The 23,378-nt window shown below is 37.7% G+C and overlaps 1 protein-coding gene and 1 long non-coding RNA gene across 5 annotated transcripts in view; one reads left to right on the top strand and one right to left on the bottom strand.

Moving 5' to 3' along the window:
• Positions 1-23,378, top strand: part of LOC111327223 (uncharacterized) — a 45,023-nt gene that overhangs the window by 20,331 nt on the left and 1,314 nt on the right. Inside the window, exons 4-6 of one of the 4 annotated variants that reach the window (XR_016000188.1) lie at positions 14,092-14,207; positions 15,795-15,824; positions 16,563-17,199. This is a non-coding gene — a long non-coding RNA (uncharacterized LOC111327223). Of the gene's footprint in view, positions 1-14,091; positions 14,208-14,826; positions 15,243-15,794; positions 15,825-16,562; positions 17,200-23,378 lie in introns of those variants that run through there. The other 3 variants (XR_016000187.1, XR_016000189.1, XR_016000186.1) reach the window with 3 other exon arrangements.
• LOC111327214 (galanin receptor type 1) lies at positions 17,255-19,734 on the bottom strand. Its single transcript, XM_022931339.2, has one exon. The coding sequence runs from the start codon at positions 19,732-19,734 to the stop codon at positions 18,547-18,549; it is 1,188 nt and encodes a 395-aa protein (XP_022787074.1). The 3' UTR covers positions 17,255-18,546.

The raw sequence follows: 23,378 nt of genomic DNA, 5'->3' as shown, positions 1-23,378 counted from the left end.
TGGCGGCCGTTGGCGAGCCTCCCCGCCGAGGGAAGTATTAAGTTATCCTCGACAGGACAAGATAAAGAACCTCCCATGGAGCTAAGATTGTTACAAGCCACCTTGTTTAGTAATTTTTTTTTACTGTTTACATCGACAATGTCTGAAGGCGAAAAGAACATGTTGTACGCCGTTGTTCCACGCACGGTCATTGTCATCGTTTTAATTGTTTGATTATAGGACTCATTTGCCTTTGGCCGTTAACAAGATTGACTCAGCGTTTGAAGCACCGGCTTCAAGCCATTTTATGTTGGGGCTTTTTGGGAAAAGTTTTATAGTCGATCTAACTGAAAAATTTATGTCCATGCAATCTCATCATGTAACTCGTTTCCGGTCACAGAGTAGGCCCTCGCTGGAGAGAATAATTTAAACATGCTCTGTTTTTTGTTTACTTATGCTGCTCACGCGAACGAAATCAAAGGAGTGGTTCCTCACCACAATTCATACAACATTGCCAGTCACTGCTAGAAGTCACATAACAGGCAAATTTTCATAGGAGATTTAAGCCGCGTTTGTCACTTTATTCGCACACAAGAGAGTAACCATTGACGAAACGGTTTGGTAAGCCTTTTACTGCGTACAAAGTTAGGGAAAATTAGGAGTGCTTTAACTATCCTACACTAGTGACGCGATAGCGTCGAGTGGCACTTGGAAAAGCGTGGGCGTGATAGGCTTTAATATAAACTTATATGATTAGTTCACCAGATGCATTTCCTGAATGGGCCAATTACGGCTTTATTATGAATGAGCTTTTAGTGTACCTCCCAGCGAGTTTGCATCACGCAATGCCATACATCTACGTGAAAGCCTGCTTTGTTTTCCTGCTAGAAATTTCAGTTCTTTCCGTCGTATTAAACATTACTCTTTGCCGTCACTTCAAAATGACTCGGGATTATATTAATTTTGAATGATGCCTCCTGGGTATTAAAAACATAATTTCCATCATTGTTATCCCGTTTCGTTGACGTAATAACCACCGAACGCATTAGGCCAATTTGCAGCTCTTTCTGTACGTAAACTGATCTAATTATCTCTGTTTACAGGTTTCGAGCACGAAACTTGTTACTTTGCGTGCGAATGTCAAAGCTGTTTTCACTTTCAAAGCGTCAAGTGTTCTCCATTATTCCAGAAATCTCTTGGCTCTCAGCCACGACCAGTCTCTTGAGAAATTTGGCCGTGTTGTGGCCAACTTTTATCTTGTTTTGTCGACAAGGTCGAGCGGAGCGAGCTTTGCACTTAGATGAGAGATAGCCCCCCCTAATTGTTTGAGTGAAATTCGCCTCCAGCAATTTAGTGAATAAAATTGCGAGCTACCAGAATTTTAACGACTTACTGATAACTGAAACACGTCAACTACAGTATATTTAAATTATGTTTATGCGAGGTGCTCGAAAGCATTGTAGCTTTTGTTCACGCCCCTCGTAAAACTCTCATAAAAGTCATAGAAAGTAAATTTGTTCTATGCAAACTTTTTGTTCTTATAATCTTTCCTATATTATATACCACAATAAGGTAGATAATTCATTCATCCAATAAGGCAGCCTTTTTCTAGGAAAAAAATTTGACGGATATGCCATTTCCTGCCTAATCTAGCTTGAGCTAGCCACATTTTAGACAGGAAATTGTTATCCCTCATTGTTCTCACCAAACCATTACGATACTTGTTTTAATTCTGCGTTATCATAATCGCACAATGTCTGTTCTGCCTATAGCGTGCAGTGACGAAGGTAATTTGCTGAGTAATGGTGACAGGTTTGTCCGGCCACAAAACACTGCATTTACAATGAGGATAGACTTTCATTGCTATGGAACTAACTGGTGATGCTGCATACGGTCTCGGTGACTAGCTTTCGCTGCCTATTTATTAGCCCTTACTGTAACTATGAAAACTCTTGAACGAGAGAGCAATACCAAACACGTGAAAACTTAACGTGGCTAGCTAAGCGGATCGAGACGTATTTTTCCTTTCCGCTTTTGTCGTTGTTCTCAATTTTGACGTAAATTAGCGCTTGACCTGTCAAGTAGACTCAGCTGCTTTTTCGTGAAAAAAAAGCATAATTTAATATAATTATTTCTACTGTTCAAAAACTCTAGAGAAAGATCGTACATCGTGGATCCTTTTGAATGCTGACGTTAATTCTTCCTGTTTATAAAAAAATATATCAATAACGCTGTCTCATTCCCAATAATTACTTGAAACAGTTTTTCGACGACAAAAGCACTGCTAGATGAGTCAGCTTTCCGTGGCCTTTCCCTGACAGGTGGGCCATTTATCACCCACCGTTACTTTTTTTTATTTAAATAAGTTTTTCCTTCAAGTATTTTCACACAAAATTATAAATGAAGAGGCATAATCAGCGAGGTTGACCGTCACAGAGGAAGTCGTTTTAAGTAGCCCGGAGAGATAAATAAAGCTTGGAAGAAACCGCAACCCGGAGGTATTAGAGTAGATCCAAGAAACACTTCACGCAAACATGGATGGTTTTATTTTGTATTTCAAGTTATGATGAATAGATTAATTTGCAGTTGAAAACAAAAACAAAAGAAAGGATCAGAAGGTCTTGAAAATTTCATTTTCATTGAAGTTTACATTTTAATGAATGGAATTTTGGCTCAGACGATTTTCGCCTACTTTCTTTTTTCTATTCCTTTTTTCTCTTAGCACAATTACCAATTCTGAAAATTCCACGTTGTTTCTGTGAAAATTATTTTGCACCAAAGCTTTTAGTGATAAAGTGGATTTCCTTTCTACTTTTCTTCCTAATTAAACAAGGATAAGCACAAAGACGAAGGAAGAGTTTTCATTAAAAAAAAAAAGAGGAATATATCAATATTAAATGATTGATGCTAGCTATTTCTCTTTTAGCGAACTATTTTAAGCTTTCTCTTCCTAGTTGGCAATTATTTTATTGAAATGTTAGGCAAGAATTTCTTTCTTGTGTTGAATTTTTGAGGAGAATTTTTAGACATATCTGTGGTGTCATTGTTCATACGATTATTAGTTTGTTTGAATGAAACTTATTTTTGTCATTATGATTTCTAGTATTCTGTTGTTTTTGTGGCATCTCCTATCATCACTTCGTTTCGCATACTTATCGTTTCAGGAATTTTTCTCTCTAAAAAACTGGACTTCCTAGATACCGACCCTTCTGCAAATAAGTGTAATTAACTATTTTCCTTTCATTTATGCAAAGACTGAGCTGTAGAATAAAGACAGTGAAAAAGAAAACAAAAAAGTCAACACCCCTCTCTTTGAAATGGGAACTAGAAAAAAAAGGTATAGACGCCCTCTCTCTAAGATTTACGAGCGCTGACTTCACTGTTTACTTCGTAGAAAACATAACGAATTTCATTGTCCCTACATTCGAAATGACGGGGAAATGATTTACTCAGACACAGCCGACTGTTTCTTGAAGCGATTTTTAACTCTTTTGCATCTATAGCACACCGATTTCACATTTGAACAGTAGAGACCAATACCAAGTAAAACTTCACGCCCAAACAATATTTCAGCATGAAATCACGATAAGTTAATCCAAATGTTGAGTGTTTGACAAATAAAACATTTTAGACGGCGGTTAAGAAAACCTGAGAGAAATATTGAAGATCTAGAATCTCTTCCGCCAGTCGATAGTTATACTGTGTCAATATTTTCTAGGCATAACTTGATTCCTTTAGGTCGCATGGAAGAGGATGATCAAGGAATTATATTTTTGTTTATCAATATCAAAATTGGCATTCTGCTTAATACTTCGTTGAAATATGCGAACTTTTGTAGAAAAGGATGGGAATTACTATTGAAAATTCGGTAAAGAAATTGATAAGATTATTACGTAACAGATACAAAAATCATCCGCTACCAGGTTACCTTTTTAGGAATTGTTGTCGCACCGACTGCTCATTTCGTTCCACTTAAGAGATTAAATCTCAAATCAATTTTTCCTATATCAGCTCTCTGATTTTGAAATGATGGCCTATTTTAAGACCAAAGGGCTAAATCATGGGATAGGTTTCGCTCCCTTTGTACTCGATTGTAAGCTTGTCGTTGTTGTGGGCACATTACGTCTTTTAGTAATGAGCTAACCACTTGAACCAGGCTATTTTAGTTTTGTTTTGTAACCGCAATTGTTGCTATGTTTTTGTTGTCGTTAAGCACTTATCACTTGCATCTCCTGGGAATGACGGAAAATGCGACAATTGTTCTTTCACAATTGCGCCACTTGGATTTTCGTTAACATTCCTGAGCATGAAATACGGTTCTTTACCAAGAGTAGAAAATCGAGCTCTTATGGCTTGCATCTACGTTTGGCTGGTGAATAGATCTTGAAGTGTTTTGGTTCTCGCGTTCAAGACATCAGCAAGGTTCACATTCATTTTCTGTACCACAGTTGCTTCTGAATTCTTTGCTTTGCTTTTGGCAACAGCTATTGCTATTCAAGAAGAACTTTGGTCGGTGTACAACTGTTACAATTTTATATATATATATATATACCCAGAGGGAGCAACGTGCTAGATTTGTAGTATTAGGTGTAATACATTCTTGTAAATAAGGTTTTCTGAACAATACGAGCAAAGTGCGCTAATGACGTATTCTTAACACCAAAAATAGTACAATGAAGTGTTTTTGAATTTTTTTTTGTGGCTACGAATGTTTCTTTACTTAGTTTTCTCAACAATATAAATATAGCATTCAAGATTTCCTTCGCATTGCATTTTAGCGAATGGCATGATTGCACCTCTTAGCTTGGCTTCCCTTTGATAATCAAAAGTCCAGTATTAAAAACAGAATATTTTGTTTTGCCTTGTTTTCTATTTAATATTTATATTTACTTGAAGTCGGTTATTCCGATTTTATCTTAGTGAATAGCATACTTCTTCAGTTGCTTCGCAAGCACAGGTTGTTGAAACTCTCTATAGTCTATTTGCTTTGCAGCCAGGTTATTTGTAAATCCATTACATTGGGTATAGAAGAGGGCAGGTTGCTGATGTGGTTGAATTCACCGTCAACTCTTCTTCCCTCTGAAGAAAACGTCTGACAATATCTTGTATTCGATGACAAAGTCACGCTCTTAGAATACTTGTCGGAATTAAGCATTCCTTACGGCTTGATTTTAGTTATTTTTGCAAAATAGGTAGGCGGCTAGAAGACCCCTATCATCTAGGAAACGTCCAGCAGGGTACAAGCGACAACACCTATTCAGGCTATCACTCAGGCGCAGCATGGAAATGGAAAATATTCGCTTTGCAAAATCAAACAGCGATTAATCCATATCAAAAACTACCCTTTCATGATGATGTCTGGAACAGAGGAGACTTAAATTTTCTAGTTTTTGCCCTCTTTGGTCTTGGTGTCCAGATTCAGGTTGAATTGATTACTTGGGGCAATTTCGATCATGTCCAGACCGGTATTTCATGACTTCCTCAGCCTTTGCAAAGCTTTAATTTTCAGTGACCTTCCATAGGGCTACGTATGTCTCCTATTCTTGTGTGAAGTAAACTCCATCTTAAGTTATTTTTATTTGCGTCCACTTTCGAAACAGCAGCGTTCAAAATTTTGTAACATTGCCCAACATAGTCGATACGTTGCTGTTTTCAGATAGCAGCTCATAATAACTCTGCTCAAATTTAGAGAAAATGAACCATTGGTCTATCATTACACTCTTGCACCCCAAGAAGTTTTAAAGAAGCGCTTTCGCAGAGGAAAGTCAAAGCTGTGCTCATTGGGTAATTATAGGGTGCTTAAGTCAATTGTTTCAGAACAAAACTGGGTGCATGGGTTTTGAAAACTTAGAGAATTGAGAAGTCGCCTATAGACAAATGTTATTCGCAGTATGTTGATTTGCAATTGCAACAGCTCAGCCTTGTTGATAAGTTCGTCTTCCAAGAAGTTTTCTTATCGACTTTACATCAGACAATGTAAATTAGAATGTTAAACCTGTAGCTTAGAAGATCTGACTGGTAATTTCCCTTTCTATCTCTTACACCAAGTTTCACATCTAAAGCACGTTTCTTTGTGATTTCGTTGTGAAATTGTGGCTTTCAATCAAAATGAGAGCTTGCTAAGAAGCTTGAATTGACGACGCTCATAGCCCGTTTGCTGAAAAATGTACATGGTAGCGCAAAGAGAAGTTATTAAGCGCTCACCTCAGGGGTTATAGGTGAAGAATGTCTCACCAGAGTGTTAGTCACCAGGGCCCAGGGCTCAGTTGTTCAAAGGCCGATTAGCTCTAACCCAGGGTTAAATTTTAATCCAGGTTTCTAAATTTCTCTAATCAAAAGCCACTTTGGGATAATTTTCCTAGTTCTTTTTAGGACATTCAATCATCAAATTGTAGACAAATGGAATTAAGCTGAATTTTCTTTCAGAGCTTTCAGATCTGAAATCAAATTTCACACTAACCCTGGGTTATCTTAACACAGCTTTGAACAACCCGGCCCAGAGTGTTATGCCTGAAATTAGTTACAACATTGTTTGATTCAAGTTGTAGGCTGAGTTTAGGGTCTGATGATTGAAATTTAGCTGTTCAGCTCCTGCACTGTTTCGTTTCTGGATCAAAAGCATGAACCATGGAACCACCCCACCGAATTGAAATATTAAAAGTGATAATAATAGAAATAAAATTAGTAAAAACTGTTATAATAATAATAATAATGATAATAATATTGATAATAACAACAAGGATAAGTAATACTTTCAATTCAGTGGGGTGGTTCCATGGTTCATGCTTTTGATCCAGAAAAGAAACAGTGCAGGAGCTGAACAGCTAAATTTCAATCAGTTATTTTGGATCGTTTTTTACGCTGTTAATATTTTTTATTGTAGAGGATTTTATGGAAATTATTGCTAAATAAAGATCATTCTTAGGATAAGTAATACTATGATGTAAAGCTTTATTTAATCCAGATGCTACATACCGGCATATTCTTGTTTGAAGGCCTTTTTCACATTACATACATATAAAACAATTATCGTCATTTTTTTCTACATAAATCTTAAATTGAAAAAAGGGAGAATAAAAAGGAAAATCGGAAATAAAAAAGATCAGACACGTAATGTCGCTGTAAAATAAACAACATCTTACCAGCTGACACACAATCTAAATGAAAATATATTCGTCGAATGTTTAGAGAAACTAAAACAACTGACAATAACAGACAATAATATTATTAATATTACAACTAATAACAAATAACAATGATGATAATTTGATATTAGAATGGACGATGAATTAAAGGGGATTTAAAAAATAGATTTAGTAAGGCAGCATACAATTTAACCAGAGGAAAGAAAGTGAAAATATTTTAATCCAAAACTTTTTAATAGTGGGTGGATGGCAATGAGGGTAACACAGTTCCTTTGAAACTAAAGCAGAAAACAAAGGCTCAAGGATATAATTATAACACATGTTGATATTGATCAAAAATTGATATTGACGAAGAAATTGCCCGACTTCTACTGTTGTTTTCCGTTATATTCATCGGATGCGACACACTGAATACACACAGGTCTCTTTCTTTTCCTTGAATGCAATATTCGTTTACTCACGGAAATACAACTTACAAACAAAAGGTCACGGCGGCTTTGCCTTTAACCAAACCTCGCACATATACATGACTGAGGTAACTGGAGAGAAAAATTTGATTCGTGCAAGCATTCCTACAAAGTGGTAACAGACTGTAGCTTGGTTTGGTGTTTCTCATGGACTATATATAGAGTAGAGAATTCTACGAATTTAATAAAAAATATTAGGAACTACAACCGCATGCGACGCCATGTTGCACAAGGAGACACGAATGCCAAAAAAACTGCTTTTCCTCATGAGGTGTGAACTGTGCTGAAATGCAACACCATTTGAATACTTGGAGGATCAGTTACATGTCGATATTTTGCAGACTCATGCACAAGAAGGATTCCCCGATTGGTTTCATTACAGAAAGTATATTTGGTATCAGGTTTTCACATAAACGAGTAAATATCTGAGCAGCAGAATTTGCCGACGAAGACAAAGTGACTGGAAAGAACAGATGTAGTCACAATGTGTAGAATTACGCTTGGCAAAACGTTATCGAAGGGAAAGATTTCATACATCACTTAAAGCACTAGTATTATATCCATTTAACTGCTAGCTTCTGCAATTCTATGCACACTGGGTTGTAGAAACTCAGAAATATGTATTGGCTGTAGGTTTTCTTTTCCGTCGTAATAATATGCAGCAAAAATTCTGGAAGTTAAATCTATGAATTTTTCTCAGAAGCCATAAAATGTCTAATTTCATTAATTACTATCTAGAGCAGTCTTGAGCGATTTTTTTCCGAAAGTGGTTCCCAAAAATCTTAAATTATAGGATTGCGAGCTTGCAAATTGTCATTATGGGAAATATCCACAGAAACACGCTGTAAGGTGAAGAATATCAAATAAAAGTTGTTGGACAAGATAATTGATTTTCTCCACTGAATCATTCTACCGTAAACGCTCGAGAGGAATTTGCAATGAGAGTGTCAGTAGGGAGAATATGTTCTTCGATATCATAAAGTCGCGATTCACTTGTTTTGGCAAGAAATACAATGCACTTAAAAATTACTTGTCTGACCTTAGCTTACAGCCATGCGAAATAATATTTATCATCATTAATTTTGAGTACTCAAGGCGCCAAAGAGCTCTAATTAGCTTGTGAAGTATTGATGCATTTCTTTTGGCAGTGCCAAACTTATTCTTAACGTTCACGAACAGCTTTATCAGTTTCTAATTTTAACATTTTTTTTTGTCATGAGACTGTGATGGAGTTCACTGAAGAAGGTTTTCCAATAGAAAGCGTAATTAGGGAACTTGATTAACTATAAAAGCTTGTTAGCGAGGTATTTGCTCATACACTTTTCGTATAAACGACTTTGAAATTTCGTGACGTGGCTCGAAATATCATCAAAATAAAGTTAGTTTACTAATTGCCGCTCCGATGGCATTTTCGCGGAAAGAGGTTCCATGGTTCAACAACAAACCATTGTTAGCGAGTGATGGTTCTTGAGGGATGCTTCTTTTGAAAAGTAATCGATTTAAGGGTGAGAAGCATTTTGTTGCCGAGCAACAGTGTATTTGTGAGCACTAAACACTTGACTTTTTTCAAGCTTAAACACGCAAATTGTTTCCTTCCCTTGAAGTGGCCTGTTTCATTGAGGCCGAGGTAGTTTTACTCTTAGAAAGATAGAGAGCACAGGAAATTTAGTTTGTTGTTTTTCTGGCGGAAGAAAAATATGATAAAACCAAAAACAATAGCGACAACAACTTTTCAGAACACGGAGAATGTTGGAGTTTCGGACACGTGTCTACTTCTTGAGCAACCCAAAATCACATAATGTCATGTTTTGACGGCGAAGAGGAAGTGTCCGTGGTTTTATTGAGTTTCTCCCACACCATCTTTAACAACATACTACTGGCAGTTTGGCAGTTTGGTTAAAAATTTCCTCCTAAATGGAGATATTCCAGAAAACGTTCCTAAGCACGTTTACATCCCCTGGTGGAAAATATACACCTCTACCCCAACTTCCTCTTACAATCAACGCGTAGCAATGTAGGGTTTGTGAGTTAGACCGACCGATCAATGCTTTATGTATGTAAGACAATTGTACCCGGGGTCAATCCCATTGCTCACAACGTGCTCATCTTTTGCTAGCATCTCTTCTCTTACTACTTGCGTCGGCCTATTTCAATTGTTCGAACTGGGATTAATTAAATGAAAGCCGTTTTTATTTTTGGGGCTGCCTGTACCATAAAATGTTCACGTAAAAGCTCAAGTAATCAGACCCATTGGTCATACTAAGCTGCTCTACCTGTATAGCTCATGCTCTAATTTATGAAATTTTGCAGATTAATGTAATTGCTCAGCTTATTTGGAGTCTATAAAAAAAATCGTTGAAAAAATCCTAGAAAAAATCCTAGAAAAAAAATCGTATCATAAATGGTTCCTCCTCTCAATCAACGTGAAAAAAAAAAAAAAAAAAGGGTCTTTAAGAGGAAACTTGAAACACGAATGACAAAAGCCCTCGGTTTCCCATCAACTCTGCATTTACATGATTTCTGATGCACAAGGCATTATCTCTACCGCCAACAAGAGAACAGTTTATCCTCAACTTTCGGTTACCTTTATCGGCCATACCAAGGTATATTTCATTACAAAGGCGGGCGCGGGTATTCTTTTATAGGCACATTTTAGTCCCGGCCTTAAGACACGGTGGAGGCGCGGTGGCTTCATGGTTGGTGCGCTCGACTCCGGATCTAGTGGTCCGGGTTCGAGTCCCGGCCGGGACATTGTGTCGTGTTCTTAGGCAAGACACTTTACTCTCACAATACCTCTCTTCACCCAGGTGTATAAATGGGTACCGGCAAATTTAATCCTGGGGGGGGTAACCCTGCGATGGACTAGCTTCCCTTCCAGGGTGGAGTAGAAATACTCCTAGTCGCTTCATGCTACAGAAACCGGAGTTAAGCACCAGCCTGATGGGCCACTGGCTCGTAAACAGACTTTACCTTACGACACGAAGAGCAGATAAGAAAGTTTCTACTACTATTACCCTACAAACCGAGACAAGCTCGCCGCGGCTATCCTCGTATATAATGATGGGTGTTTGTGGCAGGTTTATAAAATGATTCGTTCACTGACTAGTTCTGATCTTTGAAGATGACAGTTGTTACCCCTCTACTCACAATCACGGAGGAAAATACAAACTATTGAAATTGACGAGCCTGAAAGAGTAACAGATTAGTAAGTAACATTATCGCTGAGGGGAGTTCGGGGGTTGCCAAATGCGAGAATACCATCCTTTTTAAGGTAAAGAGACGGAACATTTGGAATACAAAGAACCCATTTATACTAAAATGTCTATTAATGGTCAACAAATCAAAGGATGCATGGAAACTACCAGCTTAAATCCTGGGTGCTTACCTCAGCAGGCTTTTGGCGATGATACGATTCTAAACTTGTGTCTTGGTGTTTGGAAAGGCGCGGACGATAATTCATTGATTCATTATACATGTAACTGATCAGTCCTTGTTCTCCAATGGACATTTGGTGATTGAAATTGTGGCGAAAGATTATTTGAGAGTTTTTAAGGTTATAAATGCTTTTGCTTTTGTTACCTTCATCCACAGACGTAATGAGTAAAGTCTTAAATTATTTTAAGCTTTGAATTGACTATGTGGTCACACGTCTTTTCGTTCGCTGCCTAAACTAATTTATGGGGCTGTTATAGAAAGAGGTGTGCCTCACCCTAATAAGGATCACATTTCTGACACGACCCAAGCACAGTTTTCATGTGGCTGCATCCAACCCCCAGTACTCGTGCATTAGTCGTGCTTGAGTTTGTTCTGGTTTTCGCTTTGAAACTGGATGTTGGCCCGAAAACAGATCATGATTTCAACAGGAGATGAATACCTTCTGTGTTGAGAAAACGAGTCGAAAGATTTTGTTTTACGTTAGGAAGCGAACTTGCAGTTGCGGCGAACTTGCAATGGGGCGAACCATACGTGATTCAGACAAAATTTGATGGTTTCGTTAGAAACTCCATCAGGCTGGTTAAATAAAAATAACTGGCTTTGACTCCTTACATTCCATTTGGGACAGATAACGCGTATACCTTCATAACTGATGTGAAATACCTCTTGGAGTTGCCAAATTTTAAGTGCCCCTAAGGTCTCGTGAAATGTTTTAGTAGATTGAGGACAAATGATTATATCTTATCTTTTAACAATGAACTGAAAAAAACTGTCACGTATCAGAAAGCAACTTTTGATGTCGTCAACGAAGATCAAGAGCATGATAGGAATTGGCAAAGAATGAATTAGAGTTATCAGTCTTAAGTCAAAACTGGGACATCCTCTTCTAATACTGACATGGTAATCATAGTAAGGGAACAACTAAAACAGAGACCTGATGGGAAGGCAAGAGAGGAAAATTCGCACGTTGAAGACTTCACGGGGTACATGGGGGTACATTAATTTTAATGGCTCGATTCCTGTCAACTATCTTTAAAAGATAAGCCGATAAAATGCCACGAAGTTAAGCACGTTGTGTATCGAATAAGCCAAAATTAATTCTCAAACGAAAAATTTTATAATGATTTGTGTCCACAAAAATGTTTCACCATTGTTCGTCGTCTTATTTAATCATGGCACAAACACATTTCACATCAATACTTTAGTAACGCTGCTTCCAGTAAAAATAAGATGGATTTCAGCTTGATATGGTCAGATACCTGCACTTGGATGTAATACTAAATAAATATGAAGTAAAGGGGAGTAAGATGTAATTTAGAGACAAAATAAATCTACTTGCATAGAGAAAGATAGTGCGCGACAGTACACACAAATACGATTATATATTCGGTTAATCCTACTTTCGTCGAGATGAAGATTGTTATCATTAAACCTTTATGAGGAGGAGAAATTGCAACTCGTTTTAACAATTTCTACGAAAGAACGTGACTTTAGAGTTCTTGTTAAGTTCCGCCTTTATCATCAATTCTTTCCTCTCCGGACGGATTTAAAAACTCCACCTTTCTGCGTGACTACGTAAGCCGATTTCAGGCCGGGGGTAGAAAGCCCAAACAAAATACGGGGGCTTTGTTAAAATGCTAAGGCTTTGCAATAATTTTTTATTTTTGAGGTTCCTTATTTCGGATTTAGGCATTACCAAATACTTTCCTTTTTCTAAATGACAATTCAAGTCACTGCGATTTGAGATGAAGGTCATTCTAAATTGACTGCCAATTCTTATCAAACACCAAACTGCATTGTAATGCTTGGCATCTACAATACGTGATGATTGGCCAGATAGTTCAACATTAGCAGGTGATAGCACTTTTCTTTCTGTTTTTCTAGTTTGATTGTTTTGATTTGCTTTGTTTGGATTTCGAAGAGGAAACTGAGCTGGACAATAGTCACGATTTTCAAACAAAGCACACCACTTCTTGCCCTAAGTTTTAATAGAAAGCAAAAGTTGGACATTATTAAAAGTGATTAAGACTAACTGATTATCAACTGACCACCAAGTTACAATTTTGACCCTTTTACGACTAACGGTTATTAGTATATACTAAAACAGTGGATAGCGTTGAAGGCGCGCTCTGATTGGCTTGTCAAACTCCGATTATCCTTTGCTATTTACCTCGGAGCCACTCGGGAAAAAATGGCGTCCCGGTTTGCATCCGTGACAAGCGAAGAAATCACTCAAATTAACGACGGTGGTGTATATTATCTCACTGTTTTAGTATATGCTAATACAACTATTCACCTTCACGGCTCGGTAAATATCCACCACTAACCACCTCCACTTGGGTGAATAGTTGTTAAATATCATTTCATTGTTGTCACCAGAAATTTCTTTTACGGTTAACTATTTTTACGACTATCGGTTAAAATTTGTGTATTTTAACGCCTAACGGCTAACTTTATTGGTCGTTTTATGGCCATCGGTTAACCTCATTGAGACCCTCTTTGTATAAATGACAGGATAGCGAGTGGACCTGCACCCGATTTGGCTGGACCGTGAAAATCAAAGGAGAGGCAATTTACCTGCTTACTTACTCTTCAAAACTTTTTCAAACCCACAAACTTGGAAGACTTGACTAGGGGTTAGAAAATTATTGAAGGAAATATCCCTTTCATCAAAGATTTTAAACATCTTTCACCCAAACACACGATAAAGGAAAGCTTGTACGGTTTTGGCTTTCCAAGATACATATACGTTCGTCGTTTCTGGGAAAACCTTAAGAGGTTTTGCACAGCAGCCATGCTGGATGGCAGGAACAATGAAAATATTTTGCATAAGAAAGTAAATTTTTTCCCATGGGTAAAATAATCTATTGTTCCTGCAATCCAACATGGCTGCCGTGCAAAACCTTTATTATCATTAAAAACGCAAAAGAAAGAAAACCTCAGAAAGGTGACGACTTTAGGATTTCTAGACAGCGACTTAAATCGATTCGGAAAAAACAGTTGGGAAGAGACAGACAGATACTTTGAAATTTCTAAAACATTTTCAAATATTTTTTTCTTTACAGATCTTACAAAGCTGTGCATGCGCGTTGTTTTCACCAGAACCTTAGACCGAAAGGGATTCATCCTTATTAAGACCCAGGATCTTTAGGTTTTCAAAAGGGTCAATTTCAGTAGGATGGTAAGTGCGTTTCATTACGTAACATTTTAAGAATTACATATAGTTAGCCATGATCTTATCTGGGTGCATAGCTTGAGAAGATGACTTTTTAATCTTTTCCAGTGAAAAGCTTATCGTTATATAAATTTCATATGGGGGTTTAACGATGAATGTTACGCTGCTGTTTTTGTTACTCTTGTTCCTTTGCATCGTTTTAAAAGCTGTTCAAAAGGATTAAAAAAAAAAAAAAAAAAAAAATGGAAATCTGAAGCATGCCAAAAACTCAGTTGGGAATATTATTAAGAAACCCTATATGGTGCTTACAAAGCTAATGGTAACATTGATAAAACCAGCTTATAATGAAACACGTTACGGAAGATGATTATAGGTTTTCTTTCGTTTTTATCCTCTGTTCAAATCGTCTCATGAACAACTGTTATAAGCATTGAAGTTTATCCACCGTCCACGGATGTCCTTAAGCCCGGAAAAGATGATTTATGAAAGTTTGCAAGATTATACATTTTTAGAGAATCATAATTTTTAACTCCTCTTCTTTAACACGATAAAGAGTGATTGGTGGTTTTCGTTTTCCCACCGCCGTGGCACATTAGTAATGTCTTTTTAACTAATTATTCCTCAGCTTTGTGTTTCCCTTGGGGGATCAGAGTGGCTAGACTGCGATCGATTTTTTTTTCGGCGAGGAATTCATTAACATCTACGGATATGCTCAACGGCTCAAAAAAAAAAGATCCGTGGTGCAGGCTTCTCATTCTAAGAAAATGCTCACGCCATTATGTCATAAATATATAGAGGACAGTGAGATAACTCTTAAGAGGGCCTTAAATGTTTTCAATTATGGAAACGTTCTTAAGGATTCATCCGGTATGCAACAAAAATGAGACTTAGACAAAGGCGAAACGTGAATTTTTGAAATTCTAGCTAAAGGGCATAGTTGGGAGGAGTGCCATCCATGCAGATTTTCTTGCAAACCACGGTTGTATTTTAGAGGACCCACAGCATGCAGATCACTTCTATCGATAAAATTTAATTATGTTCTTTTTTTGTGTTGTTGTTGTTGGCTTGTTTCCGTATCTATTTAAAGTTTCGCTCCGACGAAGGGCTAACGCTCGAAACGTCAGCTTTTGTAATCGTTACGGTGGCCAATTTACCATTTCAACTTTGTTGATATATCCAAATTATTTCGTTACCCCCACCGACGCAGCCCCAAACAGTTTCTTTAGAAACTATCAGCCTTTATTTAAAGCTAGGCCACCTTCAAATAACACATCGGGGCGTTGCTCAAGTTTCCGGGTTTAACTAATAGCAAAAGGGGACATTTATGTTCATAAAATACAAAATCTAGAAGCAGTTTTAAAATGTACATTTGTCTACTTAGCTGTTTTGGGTTTATCGGGGTGTCATTGAGTCTCTGAGAATCTTCGAGATTAGCCTGTGCTGGGGTAAATAGAGATTTATGGTTGTTTACGCTCCCTGAACATGACACAGCGATCGTGACTTCAGAGTTTGTTTAAAGGCACGTTTTACTGAGACACAACACAAGAATAGATTGAAAACTGAATTTCTGAGATTTTTCTTTTGTTTCCTTAGGGAAGAAGGGTCATAATTACGGCCGGTTAAGTATGAGTTTCGATCATTCTTGATAACGTTTACCAAGGTCTTGCGTTTTCCTCGGGCAATTTACCACCAATGTGCCACCTTACACCCGGCTTGATTTTAATCCGCCTTTTTAAGATGCATTTGAGAACCTGCTTTTTTAAGATGGCTATAGATGTGGAAGATAATTGTTTCCGTTGCTTAGACGGCGTAAGCGCTCTTCCTGGTCCTCTCCCGTGGTTTAGCTTCCCAGGAGAAGTTAATGGCTTGTAGACAGTTAATAAACGTATTTAATTTCAAGTGGTTTCATTCCATAAAACTGAGAACAAAACGGGTGACATATGATCATATCTTCGTTTTATTTCTTATATCGAATGGAATATGCGAGTAACTTAATTTTAAGTGCCAAAAGCAGCCAACTAAACACAACATAAAAAGTAACCTTTGTTATCTCTCTCAAAACCTTTCGCGGGTAATTACATAGAAATAACAGTCAGAAGACCATCGCGGAAAGGGCACAAATCATGGAATTCGTGAATGAACGGAATCATAATTAACGGATGCCCTTGAGATTCATTTCAGTCTATATCTCTCGTCGGTCTGTAGAGAGTGATTCCTCAGTAAGGGCAGAGGTTGTAGAATTTAGCGCGGCAATGCCTGTGCATCTTCCTAATTTTTTTCCTTGTTTGTTAACAGCAGTAATATTTGCAGCATTCTTTAAGATGTGTTGATGGAAGCATCTCCTTTTTTCTTATCATTTAGATCTCAAGATAACAACGGAGCTGCTTTGAACACGACATTCTTGCGACGGTTTTGCGAAATAATTTTGCTTGGAGAAAGGTCGGACTGATTTCATCTGTAATTTTAGAAATCTGATGGCTTCGTTCTAAGTTACAAAATATCAGCTTTACGGCATAGTCGATTCACAAGTTGAACACATTGAGGGATCGAAAACGAATCAGCACCGAAGGGGTACCCAGGTAATTAATAAAACGATAGCCAAATGGAACCCCTCGTCACCTTTCAAAGACATCATATCCTTTAATTAAATGTTGAAAATGTTTCAATAAGGCTGATTTGACGATTACTAATATTTACATGCGTTGACAAGTAATTATTCAGTGGTTACACAGAGTTTTATTTCGTAAGGAATTCCACACTATATTCCCGGTGAGCCCTCAAAACCAAATCATTACACAGATATAGATTACACCCCTGCTTATTGTTTCCTCTTTTCACAAACACGACATATGCTAAAGCATTTTAATTGAAAACTGCTGTGGATAAAACTCCCTTTTTTATCAGTGAAAGCAAAAGATTAATTGCGTTTAGACTCAAAGGTATATCACTTTGTGTCATCGAGAGATTTCGTAATTAAAATGTTGAAGCTTTGTGACAATGTACTGTAACGCCTCCAGATTCTTAAGTTTGGCCATCCCATTTACTCTGGTACATCCTTTGAATTTTGTTTTTATTTTCATGTACATATAAAGGATAATAGTTCGGAGTCTTCAAGATAATTAACCACTATTCTTCGAAGAAAACCGTGACTAACACTCATAAAACCGAGAACTGTCTAACTATACCTAAATGACAGATAAAAACTAGTCAAAAGCACTCCAAACCTTTGTCTTAAAACCAAAGCCAATTAACAACGAACGCCTATTGTAGTCTGCTTGAGGGTCTTTTATCTAAAATCTTAAAATGTGATAAATTTGCCGAAATCTTTTCAGATGCAGACACAGGCCTATGTCCTTTTGAAATGAAGTAAGAATTAATCGCTCAAACTCCTGAAATATCCAACTGCCTTTGTTTAACTAGAGTCTTAGAATTGATCACATTCGTGACCTAGAAGTAATGAATTGTTCCAAAAGTGACGTGGACAGCTCTAAAGCCTGTAAAGTACATAGATTTAACTAATCATTGAACTATTAGAGCCGTCAAATTATTTCAATGTCAAACAGAAATCAGGCTGATACGCTCGTGTTTTGTGGTTCGGTTGGGCAAAGCGATCTGAGTGTTTAAAGCGAGGGGTGGTTTGCTGTATGGACCTCCCACCGCTAGAAACTCACGAAATTGTTCTTGGCGCCTGTCTCTAGGTGTTACGAATTTCCTGTAAGGGTTTTTCTAGAGTGCCTTAGCATTAATGGAATGAGTTCATAAGCAAGTGTTAACTAATTGACACCGGATGTACAAAGAATTACAATCTAACTTGAACAAATACATCATAGAAAAGAACGCTTCAAAGCGTTTGACTCAGAGTGAAAGCAGAAATGACAGGAATGCCACAAGACAAAATTTCTGTCAAAGTAAATTCAAACACGTCTTTGAAGCTAGCAAACATACTCGCGGAATCGCTATGCGACAAATCACCCCGCCTTGAACAGTTTAACCAATCCTCTAACAAAGATTTTTAAAAGCTTAATTATTTATCCAAAATGACTACAAAAACAAAGCGGTTTAGCGATGATTATAAGCCACAAATTAAAATCTCCTTTCGCGGGTAGTTCTTTTCCAAAAGGGCTATTAGTTGGTCTTCTTGTTAACAAATCATTTTCAGTTTTTGACAACTTCTAATGAGCCATCCTCGTAAAAGGTTCCTTATCTCTGATATTTTTCAGCCACAGAGAAATTGGAGTCTAAAACTCAGAGCTCTTAACGATAAGAATATTAAATCGACCCACAAATTGCAATTTGTCCTTTCTTAGTGTTCCAAGATAAAACTTTCCGTGCGTTGCTTTTCACCTTAACTCTCCTCTGGTACGTCTGACGAATCCGGATCTGCTGTAGATGGTGTCTTAAAGGAATATATTTTGGTTAACTGTCGCGTGATATGACGGTGAGTCTTTCTCGCCTTACCCTCGATTCGTGCGCATTGTCGCAGCGCCTTCTTGTAACTCTGTCTGAAGTAATCGTCAAGTGCTCCGTATAGGTAAGGATTTAGACAGCTGTTAAGCCAAATACAGAAATGTGAATACTTCATGAGAATACTGAAGTACGGATTGTTTGCTCCTGAGCCGTAATCTAACCAGAAAAACAGCACATGATTCGGCAGATAGCACAGCGCAAAACTCACGATTAAAACGATCAGAAGTCGAATGAATTTCTTGTGGTTTGCTTTGGTTCTACTATTGGTAGATTTTCTACCTTCCAAGCCTTCATCCCTTCGATTGAGCACCGTTGCCATTTTGCTGTAGGCGATTCCCATGATAATCAGAGGTAGGAGATATTCAGCCACAAACAGGTATAAAGTATACCCTTCCTTTAGGATTATGTCGGTGGGAGGATTCCCCCAGAACTCTTCACAGCTGAATTTGTTGTCTTCACCTTGCACTGTGTGATTCACGTCCATGACAATGATTTGTGGCAGAGCGGACATAAAGGCACACAGCCAAATCAGAGCTAGAAGTAACTTTACCCTTCCGAGGGTCAATCTAGTTTTCATTGGATAGACAATCCCCATGAAGCGTTGTAAAGTAAGGGTTGTTAGACTGAAGATCGAAGCACCCTGGCATAACAGGCTCAGAGCTGGGATGAGCTTACAAACGGCAGTGGATCCGAAAAAGCCAAACGGATACTTCCCTGTCTCGTAGTAGAGTAAGATAAAGGGCATACAAACGAGACCTACCGCCATGTCGGCAATCGCCAGACTCATCAAAAACAGACCGTAATAGTAGTTCCTGAAACTTCGCAGCTTGCGTGTTTTCCTTACCGCTACACACACGAGAATGTTTCCCGCCATGTTTAGCACTAGAATTAGAATGGATAGCGCCAGACGAATTACCAGCGATGGAAAGGGCTCGGGGACTTCAAGGCTGGTAGAGGGAGGCCCTGAGGAAGGAATCATCTCTTTCACTGTCAGAGAAACAGAAGCCGCAGAATTTTTCCACGTTTCACTAGTGGTGAACGGAGAAGGTTTAACTGAGGTCATCATGTGAAATGAATGAACGCATCACATCTTTGGCGTTTGATGTCCACTGTTATCATCAAATAAATCTTGAAGCCGCACTAATCTCGTACACGCAGCTGAGAAAATGAGCACTGTCTAATTCTTGGCGATGAAAACGACGTGAGTTTGTTACTTGTGTCTGTTTCAACGCGATATGGGTGATATTAACCTGAACTCGGCGGTGAAATTTGACTCGGCAGAAGCGCACAATTTTGATCGATTCGTTATCTGGCGCATCAAGACAATATTCAAGTGTGTCGCGTTCACAATGTCGCGATTGACAGGAGAGCTTTGAGACGTGAGGGATTTACTTTTTTGACAGCTTAAGCCGCGATGATTTGACTAGCGAATAATTAACGCAGAGATCTTCCGCAGAATGAAAGAGGCCACTTTCACAGTGAGAGATCCAATATGAGAGTGGAGTTTACTTTGAATGATGTTAGCACTGACGCTAATGAACACAAAATTAAAGTCAACAAACACGTAAGATTTTCTTGAAAACATCCTACCTCTCGTCACCTTAGGGACCAAGCTCCTAGATGGGTGAAGTACAACGCTAATGCTATCTCGGGGTGGGGAAACTAAACGTAACGAGCATAGAACAGATTTAAGTTTAGTTGAAAACCAGTGCTGTCGTGTTGAGCTGTCAAATGACTTTTCCTCGAAAGTCAAAATTTCATCATTTTATTGAAAGCACGCAATCAAGAAGAACACAGCCCTTTTCCCGAGCTACGCACCACTACTCCTGAAAAATCTCGTAAGGTTGAATCATGGAAATTTAAGACGACCTCTTTATACCAAGGGGAGATAAGCATATTTACAAAACAAATTCTAAAGGGCCAAGATTCTATGTTATCCGGTATTTATTGCGTCATTTATCAAGTAACCAACAATGGAGATTTTTTTCCGTCTCTTGATGAATTCCTTTCTTTGAATTTCTAAAAGTAACTTTCTAACATAGATTTTGATCCGCCGCAGTCCTTGAGAAGTCTGTTAGTAGCAAGATATATTGGGACGTTTCACTGATATTTGCTTTTTCTTACTTATCATACATTCTAAGGTTTGTCTCAACTTCAGTTGTATTAATGAACTGCACGTTGATTACAAAACAAATCCCTCCTCAGTAAAACAGAACATTTACGCTTAGAAATATTACAAAATGGTAAATTACAATCAAAGGCTGACGATATATTTTAAGTAAGTTTCGAGAATGATGGTCGGTCTCAAATAACAATCGTTTTCAATTTAGAGCAAAGTAGGAGCGAAGGTAGCGTTATTTTAGAAAACAGTTACTTCGAATATACCCATGGGATTGACTGGATATTACAGACACTTTCAAAAGACTTCAGCTCTTAACAGCATGTAAACGGTTCGCTTTGATTGTAATTAAATCACGTGGTGTCGTGCGAAAGAAAAACATCAACAAAGCGCAGTTGGTGTTATCATAAGCTGGCTTGGAAAAGGAAGCGTGCCTTTGTGTGTTTTTGTTGGTCATTGTGTTGTCTAAATACGCTTTTCGACCAGTGAGATTTGAGCGGTGTTATCAATCCTTTTGACTGCGCACGGCAAAAGGCAAATGTTTTTTGTGAAATTCACGGAATTGAATGGAATGCTACAAACGTAACGTAGACGCTATTGTGTTTTTTTAAGCATCGCATGACCCGCTTTTAGAAGTTGTGTGCTTGTTCGCCCCCTATTTAGCATACGATCGCGAGGATATTTTAATGGAGATAAAGATTCATTCCAAGCTTAACGACTTCTTATCTCTGCCAGTAGATATCACATGAAAATCTGGTACAATTAACTGTAATATCAAAAAACCTCAGGATACTATTTTTAAATGGATTCTTCATCACTACTGGCTCAGAGCATAGGAAGGCCCCATGGCTTGTACCCGATGACTGAAAGTCAGTGGCTTTAAATTAGTGATTCGATTGTTCATGAATTGCTTCAATCCTGTGACGCACAGAAATAGTGACAGCAAGAGCTGAAAAAAATTTATCTCCACATAAAACATTAAAAAATCACTTTCCCATAAAATACATGAGTTGGCAATGAAATTAAAGATAAGAGATAAGGATGACAAAAAGGAAATCTTTTGCCAGCGTAAACACCTCCAAAATTTGTGCCGTTGAGGAAATTTGCTCAATTTTTTTCGAATATTTAAACCACTTCATAAACTTATCACACTGATAAGGAATAAAGTAGACTTCAAGACAAGTTTTAGCAACACGATATTCGCGTCCGAACGAAATCGTCGAAGGCATTATTTTGATGTGCGCCCGTTAGAGTGAGTTGTTTTCATTTCCTCAAACCCCTTTGCAAGACAAGCCTTATGGCAAACTCCAGTCGGAGTTCCTAATTGTTTCTGAATGTGACTAGATGTTGACATCTTGAAATTGCCGATCACCCTTCTTCCGCGTTCATCGCTGTTTGAGACAGGATATCGAATTTTAATTTCTTCATTTCGACATTAACTTCAAGTCATCTGTTTGACAGGAAGCACAAGTGCAATTTATTTCATGCACGAATTTGAAATCTGAATTTTAAAATAAACGCAGATCTTTTTCTCAGTTTCGTTCGCTAGGTGGTTTTCCTTTTTATTAATGTATTTCGACTCAGTTTACGTATGATAGGATGTAAAAAATTTTCATTATTCAATATCCCAGTGTTTTGAAGTAGAAATTACTATCAATTCCGGAAAAAGTTTAGTAATATTAAAAACAGGAGGTGATGCTTTAATACCATATACCTTGATTCACATGATGAAAACGCTACAAATATTTAAACAAAACTCTTCATGAAAAAAATCGATCTCTTCTAACTGTAAATCTTCATGTATTGATGCAGATTACTGTAGAATATTAACACATGTTTCAGTTTTCCTAGGTAAGCTAAAGGAAAACCTTAAGGCACTGTTAGACATGGTCATTTTAACATTTGGCCAAATCTACTCGAAACTTGTGCGAGCAAAGGAACTGTGCGCATAAATTAGACCTGAAATAGGGCCCGGAATTACAATAGAAAAAAAAAGAAAAATTCCGGCCTCGTTCGAACTTAATTATTTATAATAAACGGCTGTAGAAGTTGCACTATGCAAGAAGAGTTTTAAAATGATTAGAATTGACTATCAAAACGTACGATGTTTCGGCGTCGGAAAATAATATGAATGAACTTTCAGAGAAGATTGCTACGGCGATTCAAGTTTTCTCAGCCTCTTCACAAGGTCAGTTACACTAGTTACACCAGTGTGTGGATCTACAACCAGTTGCCTTTTGCATCAGAGCGACAAACATCACTGCATTGTACCAAAGACTTCTTTAAATAAATTTTTGTCTCCTTGGCACAAAATTTGTGTCTCAAAGAATTCAAACGATTACTCAACAGTCAATCAAAATGAAGTCCACTCCAGAGGGTCTTAATGGAGTCATGGCTTTTACGGCTAAAGGTTAAATATTGTCAGATGAAAAGAGAGTTCATCCAGCTCGAGGAGAACCTTTTTTGTTCTTGCCATTGTTGCAAAAAGACATTTCGTACCAAGCCAAAAGAATGCCACTTCTAAATAAGGAAAGACTAAGCATTCTCACCTTTCTCAAAAAATTATTCTTTGAGGAATGTGAGTTTAATAC

This window comes from Stylophora pistillata, chromosome 4 (assembly GCF_964205215.1).
Source record: "Stylophora pistillata chromosome 4, jaStyPist1.2, whole genome shotgun sequence".
In the NCBI taxonomy this organism is placed as follows: Eukaryota; Metazoa; Cnidaria; class Anthozoa; order Scleractinia; family Pocilloporidae; genus Stylophora; species Stylophora pistillata.
Note: the sequence above shows the minus strand (reverse complement) of the source record. Positions and strands in the feature narration are given on the sequence as shown.